At 34.8% G+C, this 15490-nt stretch overlaps 1 protein-coding gene across 5 annotated transcripts in view; it reads right to left on the bottom strand.

Annotated features, from left to right (window-relative positions):
• The window catches only part of ARHGAP15 (Rho GTPase activating protein 15), a 616446-nt gene that overhangs the window by 188009 nt on the left and 412947 nt on the right, over positions 1-15490 (bottom strand). For all 5 annotated transcript variants that reach the window (XM_024744104.1, XM_024744108.1, XM_024744105.1 and 2 more), the window contains one exon: positions 6428-6505. In XM_024744104.1, coding sequence (XP_024599872.1) covers positions 6428-6505 — 78 coding nt within the window. The remainder of the gene's footprint in view (positions 1-6427; positions 6506-15490) is intronic.

Raw genomic sequence — 15490 nt, 5'->3', positions numbered from 1 at the left:
ATGGTCTCTGTCTTTGATTGTTTCACCACACAGTTAAGTCAGTTCCTTATTGCTTGGGATGTAATGAATTATAAAATATAGTCCACAATAAATGGATGGTATAATTTGCTTTAACATAAGTGGCCAGAATTTGTTTACTTTAGAGACCATATTCAGAAAGTTGTTATTTGAATATTACATGAAACTAAAAACTATATAAATATATATGTACGTGAAGAGCTTATTGTTTTGACCTCTGTGTTTACCATTATTTACTAATGACAAATACATTTTCTTAAGCAGCTAGAAAGCAATACAAGTCTTTGAGCTCTCTGACTCAACGTAGCTAAAAAAATGAGGTCTAAGAAAGTTTCCAAAGCCCTGAACGATGTTAGAGTCTGGCCCTTTTATGATCAAGTGATCTTTTCAGCTTTAATGGGAAAAATAAATCACTGTTAAAAGATAACCTTGTCACATGGAAGCCAGAAAGGTGCAATATCAATGATTCAACTTTCCAAAAACTGCCCTGTGGAATCGGATAAAGCAAATAACACAGTTTGTTTTGTTGTTGCTGTGGTTGGCAGTGAGAGGGAAGTAAGCTTAAGGAAATACCTCGTTTTAAAAATAATAAGAGGGCAATATAAACTCACTTAATAGAAAAATGAATGGACTTGATGCAAGGTCTATTTTATGAGAACAGAACTAGAAGTTTTGAAATCCTTTTCCAGATCTTTTCCTGTTTCATACAATTGCTTATTTCATGGTGAAACTGCCAATTGTTCACATTCTTTCTCGCTTTCCTCTTCATTTATTCAATTTTTAATGCTGCAAATAATATGAAAAGCACTGGGATAGCTACTGAAGTTAATGCTTTGCTTTCTTTGCTTTGTGGTACAAATCTATAAAAAAGTAGTTTAGATATAGTTGGCAACACAAAATTGTTTCTCTAATGGTTTATTTTCAATGGAGCTTATTCTTAGCATGTTCAAAATAAGCAAGTTCATCTCTTTAAGCCAATACTTAATTTGGATCATTATGTCAATAAGAGCTGGATAAATAAAGGTATGCAAAGTACAAGACTGTAAATTAATGGGAAAAAATCCTCTTCCATTTTAAAATAACACACACACAATCGTATGAACACACACGTACACACACCCACATACCCAATTAAGATTCTTGGCCATGTAGATTTATGGCATTTATATATTTTGTTCCTCCGGGTGTGAAAAAGTGAAGGAGGGTGTCCCTAAGAATGTTCCTTTAAATTATTTTTCTATATATGGAAAACATGTCTAAAATCCTGGTAAGAAGTAACTTCCTCCAGTTCAGAGAAATGCTTAGAGGGAATATTTGTTATTGTGTGCTAAGAAACACCAGTTTGGAAAATTCCCAGTCAGTTCTTCCTTTACTGCCTCAGAGTCCTCCCATTGGCTTATGGGCTTGGGAAGCTTCACAGTTAATATCTTCCAAAAAGGATGCCAGTCTTCCTTGTCCCTGTTTTAAAGGGTGAAAGAGAACATTTAGATGTTCTCTTTGTAATACCAAAGAGAGTCTGAACTGAATTTGGAGTTTGAACAATAAGCTAGATGGGCAGCTCAAGGCAGAATTTTGATGTCAGGAGGGGGGATTCAGACTGGTGAGACTTCTAAGACCCGCTGTCAAAAAGTTCTCAAGACAAAAAAAAAAAAAAAAAAAAAAGTTCTCAAGACAGTTATGCAGCATCCTCAGGGCTAAAGTTTGTCCTCTGTAAAAGTACCCCACACAAGAGAACCATCACGTCACAGATCATCCCAAAGAATCGACACGGTCTCACAGGCTGATGACAAGTTGACATCTAAGGTCACAGACTAGTTTTCTTTGGGGATGCCCTCATAGAATGGAAGAGCAGCATCAGCAAAATGTCACTGAAAGCTGTCACCAAATACAACAAACAAGGCAGAGCAGCGCTCAGTAATGCACCAACAGCCCAGTAAATCTAGAGTCTTCAATGCCTTTCCTGAAGGTTGCAACAGAATATTGTGTCAAAGTAGTTTCTCAGTCCAAGCATAGATACATGAAGCCCTACAGAGAATGGCAGTGCCTGGCTTCTTCCTAACTATGGCATTTGCTGTTTTCCCAGGCATTTCTCTTTCTTGAAAAGTTTTAGCCAAACTCCTATGACAGTACTTGTCACTTAGAGAAAACAGAAAGAAAGTCACTAACAACTGGGTACAGCACGAAAAGACTGAGCTCCACTTTTCTAAGGAGGTAATCAACAATCAATGAACAGGAAATGTCAAATCAGGCAGTGGTTTTTAGCATAGGCTCTGAGACAGAGAGACCTGGGATCTAGTCCTAGCTCTTTCACTTATTACTTTATGACCTTAGGACATTATTTAACATTTCTGAGCCTCAGTTTCCTCAACTTTAAAATGGGAGCAGTAATAGAACACATTCTATGGGATAGCAGAAAGGATTAAATTAAATGATATAAGTAAAGCGCTTGGTACAGTGCCTGGCACATAATAAATTATGAAAATATGTTCGCTACTTTTACAATAATAATAATTATTATCATCTTCATTACTAGTTATAATTAGGAAATACTTTTCAAAAGTGATCACTTTGAATTTAATTTGCATGCCATCTGATCTGGAAGTATAATAAGGGTATCCAATGCCTACTGATTTAGTGAGTCAAACAGAAAACCAAAACAAATTGAATCATTCAACTGGTGTATTTAGAATTGCTGATGATTATAGCATTCAAGAAAGTTAGTGAAATACATAAATTGCAATTAAACTGTTCTTGAAAATCCCCAAAATCGTTTTCATTTGTCTAGTCCAATGGTGGGTAGGGCTTGTTCATTTTAAAAACTGTACGTTTAGAACCTTCTGAAAAGGAAACATTGTGGAACGTGAACATGGAGGAGATAAAAGGTGTTGATACAAAGAGGGTGTGCCAAAACCAGGTATGTTCCATCTCTGAATACAATGCATTGCATTCACATATTCCTTTATGCTTTTCAAGGAATCACCACTGCACTGCCACTTCATTGCACACACTCACACACACACATACACACACAGAGGGGAGACCACAATGTACACACTCAGTCTCTTTGTATCCAGCACTGATTCTCTCCCATATCAGCTCTGCTGTCAGCAACCAGCATGCAGATGGAGGGGAAGGTATGGTGTTGGAACAAATGCTACAGGTCCACTCCTGAAAATTTCATTCACAGGATAATCTGATTAGCAAAATTTGAGAGAGGATGGTATACGCATATCTTTTATCATCTAATTCAAAACAACTCCACAACACAGCTTGGACAACATACTAGTATCAAAGGTTCTAATATAGCATAATTTGTGTTGAGTGTGTTGCATTCTGACAGTGGTATAAACCAGAGAGACAGTTTACTGACAATTCTGTGCTACCAGATACCAACTCAGGCCTCTGTCCAGCTTTACATTGTCAACTCTCATGGAAACATGAGCAGTTACACAGCCCCAGAGGATGCTGAAGTTTGGATTGCAAAAGATGAGATGGACAGATTTCATATTCTCACTGCAGATTTTTTTTTCTGCCTTTTCAGACTGCTGAGCATAATTGTTTTTAAAGGCAGGAAATGCAACTAGTGTTTGTTTCTAGCATGGCTTCTGTTTTGAGATTTCTTCTTTGTAGAAGAAATGTGTTGCCCACCTGTCTAGAATCCCAATCAGGATATGGTTTCAGTATGAAATATATTACAAGAAGGATTTTAGCTGGTTATAAACAGGAATGGTTATAAAAAGCTGGGGTATTTTATCCAATTTTTATCCACAGTGGGGTACTTTGGTTCAGGCCAATGGCCAATATGAATACATAAGGTAATGTTCAGTTCTGTTTTTTGCCCAGGAGGGACAGTAATTCTGAAAGACAACGGTGCACATTAGTGAGCAAACAGATTCTAGGTTATAGAGATGTTCAGAAATAAGAATCGTGTGGCCACTGGCCAAAAGCACTGCAGTTAACACTTAAAAGTATGGTTCAACCCAAGCTGAGCTGCTGGAGAGGTTAATGATTCTCTGTATTAATACTTCTACTATTTGCAACACACACACACACACACACACACACACACACACACACTATACAACAGATATTAAGAGCTCCCTGTATGGAGGCTCCAGAGCTACTGGTGGTGAGTGAGGGAAGATATAAGGCTAATTTAAATCCTACCTTTTTAGGTGTATAGAGATTTATGGAAGAGACACATATTTCAACCAATATCCTCTTTTTTTATTCCAAGACTTTCAAATTTTAATGTTTGTGAAATATAATCACTGAATACATTTGATAAAATTCTCTTTAAAAGATGGCATTAAATCTCTGGGTCTTATAATAGATGGAATTTTAGAAGTTAGATGTGTCTGTATGAATGCAAATTTAACTACCCAGCGTAATGGGCACACAGAGAAGGAATCTGACTGAGGGATGTTGCAGGCTCCCTGGAGAAAATTATTTATAATCTGGGCCTTGAAGAATAAGGAGAAATCTAACCAGGCAGGAAGATTTTGTATTTGGGATGGGAAGGAAAATATAGGAGAATATTGAAAATAGATGGAAGAGACTATGCAAAGGCATTAAGAAATACAACAGTATGTAAATAAGGAAGCACAGTTAGGAATGTATCATGAAGGAAATTCAGAGGACCTGCAGTCAGCTAGAAGTAGCTGGGAAGCCAGATTATGTAGACTTTGTGTAAATTCTCCTGAAGGTAATGAGACATCATTGACTTTTTTTTTTTTTTATCATTGACTTTTTAAGTGAAAGGGAAACTTAGATGTACTGAACAACTACCATGAGTCTGTTACGTTACTAAGGGAATACTACACACCATCTCATTTCATTCTCAAAAATATTTCCAAGGCACTTCCATCCTGTTTTTACTGATAAGAAACAGAGCATAAGGGAGTTAAATAAGATGCCAAGGACACAAGGAGACAGTGTCTGGGTTTTACTCCATGTGTCTAATTCTAAACCTGTGAGCTGTCTGTAACACCATCTCAAGATGTTTTAGTCTGTTTTTCTTTCAACATTTCCTAATTTTTATTTTAAAAATTCACTGTCTTTTTTAGAGAAGTTTTAGGTTTACAGAAAAATAGAAAATACAGAGTTCCGACATACTCCCTCTTATGACTGACCACTCCCCCCAAATTTCCCCTATTAGTAACAACTTGCATTAGTGTAGTATACTTGTTACAATTGATGAGCCAATATTTATAAGTTTTTATTAACTAAAGTCCATAGTTCACATTTAGGTTCACTCTTAGTGTTGTATATTATATAGATTTTGACAAATGTATAATGACATATGTAATGGCATGTATCCACTATTACAGTATCAAACAGAATAGTTTCATGGTCCTAAAAATCACCTGTGCTTATTCTTCCCCCTCTCCCCTCAAATCCTTTGCTATCACTGATCTTTCTACTATCTCCATAGTTTCGCCTTTTCAAAAACGTCATATAGTTGAGACAACAGAGTATATAGCATTTTCAGACTGGCTTCTTTCACATAGCAATATGCATTTAAGTTTCCTTGAATTCTTTTCATCACTTGATAGCTCATTTCATTTTATCATTGAATAATATTCCATTTTATGGATATTTATGGTTTGTTTGTCCAGTCACCTATTGAAGGATATCTTGGTTGCTTTCAAATTTTACCAATTACGAATAAAGCTGCTGGAAATACTGTGTGTAGTTTTTTGTGTGGACATAAGTTTTGAACTCATTTGTGTACATACCAAGGAGCACAACTGCTGGGTAATAAGGTAAGAATATGGTTATTTTCATAAGAAACTGCTAAGCTATTTTCCGAACTAGCTGTACTATTTTCCATTTCTACCAGCATGAATGAGAGTTCCTGTTGCTCCACATCCTTGTCAGCATTTGTTGTTGTCAGTGTTTTAAATTTTAGCCATTTTAATAGGCTTGTAGTAGTACTTCATAGTTGTTTTAGTTTGTAATCCTTTGATGATATTTGTATTTCCTAATTTTTAATTCTTTTACTTACCTATTATATATTTTTCTAACATCTGTGATCTTGACTCTTACATTTTCCACCATTCATTTATTTATTCATTTATCAGCATATATTGTGTATTATATACCAGTAACATTTTTCAAAGCTAGTTTATTTTTTCCTTTTATTATTCTCTTCTTCATTTTTAGTTTATCATATTTCACTTGTTATTTATTTCACACAACAAAATAGTCTCTCTCTTTATTCTATTTACCTCCAAGTAAACTGGCTATCTTTTACTTCTCTGGTAATAATTGTTTAATTTCTTCAAATTTCTCTTTCTCCCTTCAAAGCCTTTATCAGTATATATTCATAATACATAGGCAGAGAGTGTGAAATGTTGTTGGAGATGAAACTACTTGTAAAAAGGTCTGAACTGAAGAAATCACTTACCTTGGTTGACAATAAATCTTAACTTCTGTATTGTTGCTAGATTGCCACTAACTCGATATATTCCATCAACATCTAGACCTGAAAACAAAAGGGCATGTTTTATATTCACTCATATAAAAACTGAGATGGCAAAAGATAATAGTAATAATAATTATGGGAAGGTAGTAAATCACCACCAACTCTCTCTTCTTCACAGAGAAAACAAATTTCTATGTCCTACACCAAGCAATCTTCAATATTTTAATACAAGCAAACTAATCATTAAGTTCAGTAACAGTTAATCATCAACAAACTTGAGTGTAGTTGAACCATAAAACAGCAGTAGGGAGCATGGGATTTCACAGTATAGTTGAGATTCATTCCCCCAAAAAAGACAGGAATCAAACTTGGGGTGGAGTAGGGAGAAGAACCTTCATGTAGATATGTATTATTGCCCCTTGTTGGAAAGATAAATAACCCAAAGTGCTTGTGAAGTCTTCTTTCCTTAAAATCTCCTTCCCTCCCTCCTTCCCTCCCTTCCTTCCCTCCCTCTCCTTTACTCCCTTCTCACTTCTCGTCTGTCTCCCTTTCTTCCCTCTTTCCTATTCTTATTCTATTCTGTTTTATTCTATTCCTAGGGATTCCAATCCATTTCCATTGTTTCATTCTCTTTTCCTGCAATTACTATAGCATAACATATATTGGTCTGATTATTTGAAACTACAGAATGAAAATTCTACTACGGATGTATAACTACTTTGAAAATCTCTAGTGTATTGTAGATAATGGGGTGCTCCATTATGGAGGGAAAAAATAAAAAGAAATCTTTGACAAGATGGTGACATTAGTTCCAGATTATTTTAAAACTAGTTATCTATAATTCAAAATAACTTATCCTGGCAGTTGGTTTGGATAATCAACCACTTGTTTTCCACACATTTATTTATATCATCAGGTTATTTCCATGACCCAGTTATCAAAAAGATGAAGAAACAGGAAAATGAAAAGAGAAACATTTATTCAAACACTATTATTGTTGATAAGAAATGTTGATAACATAATTTTAATGTCAGGATTGCATATTCCTTGATGTGTCTAGACCCTCAAGGAGGCCTGGATGAGATTACCAGTTAATGTAGAGGTCAGTATCTCAGCAGTTTCTCTAGGGAGGTGGTATAGTATCATCATTAAACATTGTAATTCACAATAGATAGTACTAGATAAATTTATAGAAATTATTGTCATAATCTAACAGAATAAAATTTTTGTAAAGCTCTTTACTGACATGAAATGAGCTCCTTTATTGCTTTACCATCTCTGTTTTAAGTATCAATACTTTATAGTAGGAACATTTCTGCTGCTGTGCAAAATATATCATCAGTAGATTAGGACAGAATGACATAATGTGTAATACTGATATTAATGGCATAAATCAAAGCCATTATTCATTCAGGTTTTTTTTTTTTTTGCGGTATGCAGGCCTCTCACTGTTGTGGCCTCTCCCGTTGTGGAGCACAGGCTCCGGACGCGCAGGCTCAGCGGCCATGGCTCACGGGCCCAGCCGCTCTGCGGCATGTGGGATCTTCCCGGACCGTGGCACAAACCCGTGTCCCCTGCATCGGCAGGCAGACTCTCAACCACTGCGCCACCAGGGAAGCCCTTAATATATGTTTTTTGCAAAGAATTGGTCAAATTAGCCCTATTTAAAGTACTGATTAAAAATGAAATGTCAACAACTATTACAATAAAAAATGAGAAAATTTACCATATATTTCTTTTTAAATTAATTTTTGTTTTGCTAATTATTTGGACCTTTATCAAAGGTCAACAGTAAATAAAATTATTTGAATCCCAACAAATTTTTATTACAAATAAGGACCTTACTTAAGCCTCATTTTAATAAGCATATCCTTTGTAGGTATAAATCAAGTGCATTTTTATTTTGAAGCTAGAACTGTTTCTTTTCTAATATTATTTTACATGTTATTGAAATGCATGTGTTGTCTAGAGTTGTAAACTGAATTTCAATTAATGAAATTCCCTACTATCTGAAAACTTTTTCTCTTATAGAAATTTAAAGTTACAACATAGGAAGTATCCCTTTGATCTTTCATAAATTTCAGTACAAGGTTTTTTTTTTTTTTTTAAGTTCAGTAATCAAAAACATTTGAAAGAGCAGTATGGGTTGGTTATATTACGTATGAGCAATTGGAAAGCACTATACTGTTCAAACAAAGCAGCCTCATCCTAAATTAATAACTTAATTTTCTTCTGGAATAAAAGAAGGGAGGGTTGGGAATGGAGACAGGCAGGGTAACTCAGACCAGTGTGACCACTGTGGTTGCAGAACTAAGTCACAGTAGAGAAACTGCTTTGTGGCTTACGTTAGAAACCAGAAAGAAGGAGTAAAGCAAAACACATTAGATGCAATTTGAATCTAACTTGACAGAACTTCCAAGCCCTTTAGATATAGAGATATCAACACCATATATCTTATGAAGGATAACAATCTCTGACATTACTGGCTCCTGCTTTGAATGGCTCATGCTCCCCTGCTATCATACTTTTTAAATTACACAAATAGAGTGAAAATGACAAAGTATATATTAAAAAGGAGGGTATTACATTTTGCAAAATAATCTGGAACACATCAGTGAATTTTAGCAGTTATAAATTACATAGGTACAGTCTTATAGTTGATCAGCTCTCCCCCGAATGGCTCACAGAATGGCAAACCCTAAGTCCTGGGAATCGAACCCAAATTAGAATGATTCACGTGCCATCCTCTTTTTGCTCCAAGAACTTTGAAAGTCATGCCAAGCCAAACCAATGTAAATTGGTGGATTTGGACATCCTTTTCATGACCACATTATCCTTGCTGGATTGGAAACTACTTATTTTGGAAATATAATTAGACCTCTTATGATTTTTAAATGAGCAATGTCTTCAAGGTATCCATGTTGTGCTTTGGTGAAGTTTGGAGAAAAATCACTGAAGAGGTACTTCTTTTAAGAAAATACCATGACTGAAAATGCTGACACGAATTTTGCCTGTTATGCTAAAAATACTTTGGGAACACAATGAAACTAAAACATTTTACATTTATTTTTATCAGACCAGCATTAATGTAATGTTAATGAAAAATTCTCTAAAGAAATTCACATTCACCGAAATGTCTTTTATTTGTTCCTCATCAGCTGACCTTCTTAAGTTTCAAAATAGTGTTTACTGTTGACAGAAATCACTGCTGTAGGGGATTTTCCAAAGTCTTCCCCCACCTCTTTTTTTTTTTTTTTTCCTGAAGAAGCTTAGACTAGGATAGACACACAATTAGGAGTTATTAGACCAAATGGTGGTCTAAACCCAGTGGAAAGAATGCAGCTGTCATGTGTAATTCCCACCATAAATCTTAGACACTTTCCAAAAAGAAATCTAAGAGACCAGCACTGTTTCCAGAGTTGACTGACTTATCTGCCAAAATATGGGTAGTTTTCAACAATGCAGTTGAGTCTGTTAAAAATAGCTGCAAGCTGTGGATTAGGTAGCATTCTTGGTAGCTCAAATTATGGACAAATCACGAAGATGTGGAGTTTGAGCCTGGTTGAGAGGTGTGCCCAAAAAGCCTGCTTGTTTTTCTGGAATATAACAAAATGCATCTGAACCTCTGGAGTCTGAAATATGGGCTGGGAATTTTACACAGTCTCTCTCCTGAGATTTATGGCACTTCCTAATTCCTAGGAGGCCAGAGCTACCGCAAGAAAAGTCATTCTCGCAATGCTTTGGTCTTCTGGCTTCTCCCTCTGGCAAGAACAAGTGAGCGCAGGAACGCCCAGACTGCCCCCAAAGAGTGCTGCACGTTTCTTTCTCTATCCTTCTAAAGGTCCTGCTTGGTTTCAGAGCTCAATGTGAGAGGTTTTGGATCATTTCAAATGGCACACATTTCCTCCTCCTTTAAAGTGAAGTGTTTCCAACTTTATATTGCTAACTTATCTGATCACACACTTGAAGTTCAGTGACTGAGAGTACAGGATATAAATGGAAACTCTTTCTAAATTTAATTTCTACTCTGTCTCAATGGCTTGTATTTATCCTGTATCTTTTGCTGGCTCTATTTAATTATTACTAATTCCTTGTGAGATATTCATCCTTCAAGAACAACTACCTTAGAAAATAGTTGACACAATTCTGATTGTCAAACAAGGATTTTATTCTATAGGAAAACCTTATGACTTTATAATAGCCATTTTAAATGGATTTTTTTTTTTTACTATAGAGGCAATATACTTCCTTGTTAAAAATGAAAATTTAAACCACACAAGATTATACAATGAAAACTAAGTATCTACCTCATCCTGCTGTCCAAATACAGTCATTTTTAACAGTTCTGTTTTAGTTCTTTTATTGTTACTCATTTTATGTTAATGTATCACATTTCTGTTTATTAATTTATTAACTTTGGTATTTATTCACTCCCTATCATAAAAAACAAAGAGTCCATAGTTCCTACCACTTATCTATGCATGCTTTGTTATTATTAGTTACATTTGTTTATTTCTATATCTTAATATATCAAACTACCTCTGTGTATAAAAAAAAAAAGGAAATTAGTGCATTTACTCTTCCTTCCCCTTCTCTTCTCCCTCATAACTTCCAACTTCATTCTTTGTTATTATTTCTTATTTTCTCAAAGTTTAGAACATTTTATTCTTTATAAATATTTTTGACTTATCTATGGGTTAATATTAGTCACTATTAAAAAAACGAATGTGATTGGGTTCCACATTAAAATTTTGTTTCACTAAGATCTCCCCAAAGTCAAGGTCTCACGTGTCTTCTTCTATTATAGGTTCCTTCATTTCCTCAAATTAAGCGCTGCCCAATAGAACTTTCTGTAATGATGGAAATGTTCTACATATTAACTGTCCAGACCAACTGTCACCGGCCACATGAGGCTGGCTGCTGAACACTTGAAATGTGGTTAACGTAACTGAACAACTGAATTTTTATTTTATCTTATTTTAAATAACTCAACCACATGTGGCTTATGACCACCATCTTGGACAGTGCAGCTCTAGGTCAGAGTCAACTACTGCTCCTCTCTTTTATTCCACTGTTATTCTTTCTTGGATTTATTTTTTTAGTGTTTTTTTTTTTTCACAAAAGTATGTGGTTGGTAAATTTTCTTACTTCTTCCATCTCAATGACAGTTTTAGATAAAAAACAATGTCATACTGTATAGCACAGGGATTTATATTCAGTATTCTGTGACAAACCATAATGGAAAAGAGTATGAAAAAGAATATAGATCTCTATATGTATATATGTATAACTGAGTCACTTTGCTGTACAGAAGAAATTAGCACAACATTGTAAATCAACTATACTTCAATAAAAATTTTTTTAAAAAGACTGTTTTCTTTTGCTTCATATTTAATTGTTGATTTAAGTATTTGAGTTTTATTTTTACTTTTCTAACTTTGAAAAGTAATGTTCCACTATCTTCTAGCAACTAAAGATATCAAGTTGATTTTTAATGTTTTGGAGGTAAATTACTTTTTCGTTCATGATTTTTTAAAAAAAGATTTTCTCTTTAAACTTGTATAAGTAAAATTTCACTCAGATGTATCTAAACATTTTCTTATATTATTTCCTTTATATACCCTTCCCTCTACTGTCTCTTTTCTCTCCATCTAGAATTTCTTTAAGACGGATGTTCAAATATCAGAATACTCCTATGATGAAAGACAAAATTAACTAGAATAAATGATGGTCATGGGTATTTCTGTATTTGTACACATCTTTTTACCCTCAACAAGCTTCAATCTTAAATTGTTAGGCTCAGTGAGGGGTTCCTGCAGTATCCATGGGTGGTGAGTAGATAGTAGGCTAGAGGTCTTCAGTAAGGAGGACTGAAGTAAGGAGGACTGATTTTGGGATATGGAATACTTTAACTATTTTGCTTCTCGGCAAAGTTCTCTAATTCTATGCCTGCTGTAGAAGACCTGAGATACTTCATTCTCCACTGCTTTCCTTCTTAGATGCCAGCATCCTCTTATTTGTCCTTGCAGAACCTATTCTCATGCGAGGACTTCCTTGCTGCAAGGTAAATGGAGAGGGACCCAGTTGTCCCACGCGTTAGATCCAGTATTTGGTGCATTACTTTACTTACTGTCCTCTTGCCAATTTTTGCTCTTTTTATTTGTTAACTCTAAGCTTGGATAATCTCTAGGACATCCCTGGGAAGGACTGTGCCTAATTATGGTGTCTAAGAATGATGTTTCTTTTGCTCTAATATCTTCACTTGTTTGATCCCATCTGCTTTGTGTCTTCCTGGAATTTCTATTTCCGGTCTGCTGATGGTACCTTTTCTGTTTGCAGCACCACATTTTTTTTTTTTTTTCTTTTCCAACATATCTTTTCTATTATTTAATTGGGATATTTTTGAGGAAGGAGAATCAGACATGTTTTTTCAGTCTGCCAACTTAATGGGGGGGGCTGAGTTGTTTTTCATAAAGAGAGACTTTTTAATGCTGAAAACAAAAGTTTCACTGGATTGTAAAGATACTGCTATATAATAACTTTCTTTTCAGTAATAACCTATAGGATATAATGATCCATGTGAGATAAATTATGAATATTTAAAACACTTATTACGTGAATCCAAATCTAATGTTGGCAGAATTTGTTCATACAGGGTCCAGGATCAGTATACCCCTCATTTTTTTGCCTCACTCATTTTTTTGCCTTTTCTTTGTCTTCAGAAGTTCCTATTGTCATTAATGCTTTTTCCAGTGTTCCCTTTATTACTGAGATTGTTTTATTTTTCTCTTCCATTTGTTTCATGAGCCCTTTCTTTTTAATTTTTATCTTATTTTGATGTTTTTCCTACCTTCCTTTTCCTACTTCCTATTCTCTGCAATAAATTCTTGTCTCATGGAGACAATTGTTGCAATAAGTTTTTCTTTTTAATATCATATCAAAATACTTTTCTTCAATTTTCCTTTACATTTTGTTTGATTTTGTTAGCATTTTAGGTTACTCATTTCTGAATGAAGTAAGTTTTTCATCTACCAGATATTTTATAGTATATTCATATGGAAAAGAAGAATTTTGTTTTCTTAACACATGGAAGAACCAAGTATTTGTTGATAAATTAAAAATGTTAGACTTTAAATAGGTCACCAAGAGAAGGGTATTCCCCCCCACCCCGCGAGAAAACTGCTTAGAAACTGTGATGCTAATAAGTGAACCATTATTATATATTGTTTATGTAGCCTACTCTATAGATAGGAGCAAATTCCAGACTTAAATTAAATATCCTAAAATTGAATTGCAAAGTAAATGAAACAATATATGAGACTAAGGAAAAAATGATACCAAAAATGAAGAATCTTGGCTCAGAGGGAAGGATGTTGATTTCCTCTTCAAGGACTTTTCATTGAACACTTGAGTGGTTAGGATCATTATCAAATATTTCCCACCCAACCTCCCCATCTGTTTAAGCTATTACACTAGGAAATAAAATTGTTAAGGGTCCTAGTAAAAAATTCTTTATCTATCTACCTACCTACCTATTTATCAAGTCATATTCACTTTTCTGTGCAGTCCTAACATCTTAAGCAGCCTGGGAAGACAAACTTAAAATTGGAAGAGGAAAAGGACAAAATATACTGAGTGTTAATGGCGTTACTGGTCCATTTCTACTGGGCTGTATTGTACCACTTATGCCTTGAAAAGATCTACAACACTAGCACTTAGGGATTGTGTATGGGGGGGAAGAGCTGGCTGTCTTACTTTTCACTATTATTAAATATTCTTGTGAAGAGTTATATTGCTAGAAAGTAATTGTTTAAACTTAGCTGAGAATTTGAGGCCTATGAGTATGAGCCTGAAGGATGGTAGAAATAAACATAATTTACAGAATTATACCAAATCTTAAGACTTGAATAATATTGGAAATAAACTCAAAGTAAGAAGAACCTCAGAGAGAGCTTGAGTATGCTTGTGAAATTTGGCTAGGAATCCTAATCTCTTTGATTTGATAAGACTAAAGATAACCACCTGAAATGATTTCTGGAAAGTGGAAAACAAAGTACCTAGAAATAGTCTTTAATAAATTCTCTTACATGTTTCTTTCTTTTAAATGTTAGTCTTGAAGACAAATATTGGTGAATGATTCTAAGTATCATTAAGTGAGAGCACTTGTCTTGAAGGAAAATCACATGTGTCTGGAAGACATTGAAGTTGGAGGTTGTATTTAGCTCATCTCCTATCTTCTCTGAGTTTCTTGTAGGTTTGAGTTCTATTGTTATGTTATGCTGTGATCACGCTGATGTAAATAAATCATTCTTTTGGTATTGTGACTTGCTCAGTGTTTCTCTAGAATAAATAGGAGTCATATGAATAAACAGTCTAATTTGGTCAGCCATTATCATCTGGTAGTTTGCAAGTAAACATGCCAGCATAACCTGAGGTCCAGACAGGAGTGGATGGCCACAGCAGGTTTATGGATAGAAAACTAGTTGCCCGACGATGCCATTCCTAAGGAAAGCTTGAGGCCTAGGGAAGAGTAATCTGTAGACTATGCCCATGTATACTTTTTTTCCTTTTAAAATTCTAGCAACAAACTCTCTTGTAAGTTAAAGATATGCAATAAAAGGCTTACCAACACAAACAAGAAGAAAACACTTAAAAATTGCCCCTTGTGTGATGAAGTCATTATAGTTATATGAAGTCTAGACTTTGATCCCATCATACTTGAAATCGATATTGATCTAAAATTTATAAATTTACTCTCATTCTTTTCAATCCCTCCACCTCTATTTTTTTAAACATCTAAACAAAGTGACCTCATTGTTTTCCATTGGACTTTTTTTTTAAACATTGGCTGGGATGATTGAGATTCAGGAATGTGGGAAAATGGATTCCCAAACCACGTTCCCTCCCCTTTCATTCTGAACTGTAATTTTTGGCTTGGCTTGAGTCACAGTCATCACATTTCAGCCTGAATCTCTCTGTAAAGTGATCTTTCTTAAACATTTCTCTCACTCATCAAGGGATCAGAAACAAAGCCATTCTAGCCTT

Source organism: Neophocaena asiaeorientalis, unplaced genomic scaffold, assembly GCF_003031525.2.
Source record: "Neophocaena asiaeorientalis asiaeorientalis breed wild unplaced genomic scaffold, Neophocaena_asiaeorientalis_V1.1 scaffold11, whole genome shotgun sequence".
Lineage (NCBI taxonomy): Eukaryota > Metazoa > Chordata > Mammalia > Artiodactyla > Phocoenidae > Neophocaena > Neophocaena asiaeorientalis.
This window is presented reverse-complemented; position numbering and strand designations above follow the sequence as displayed.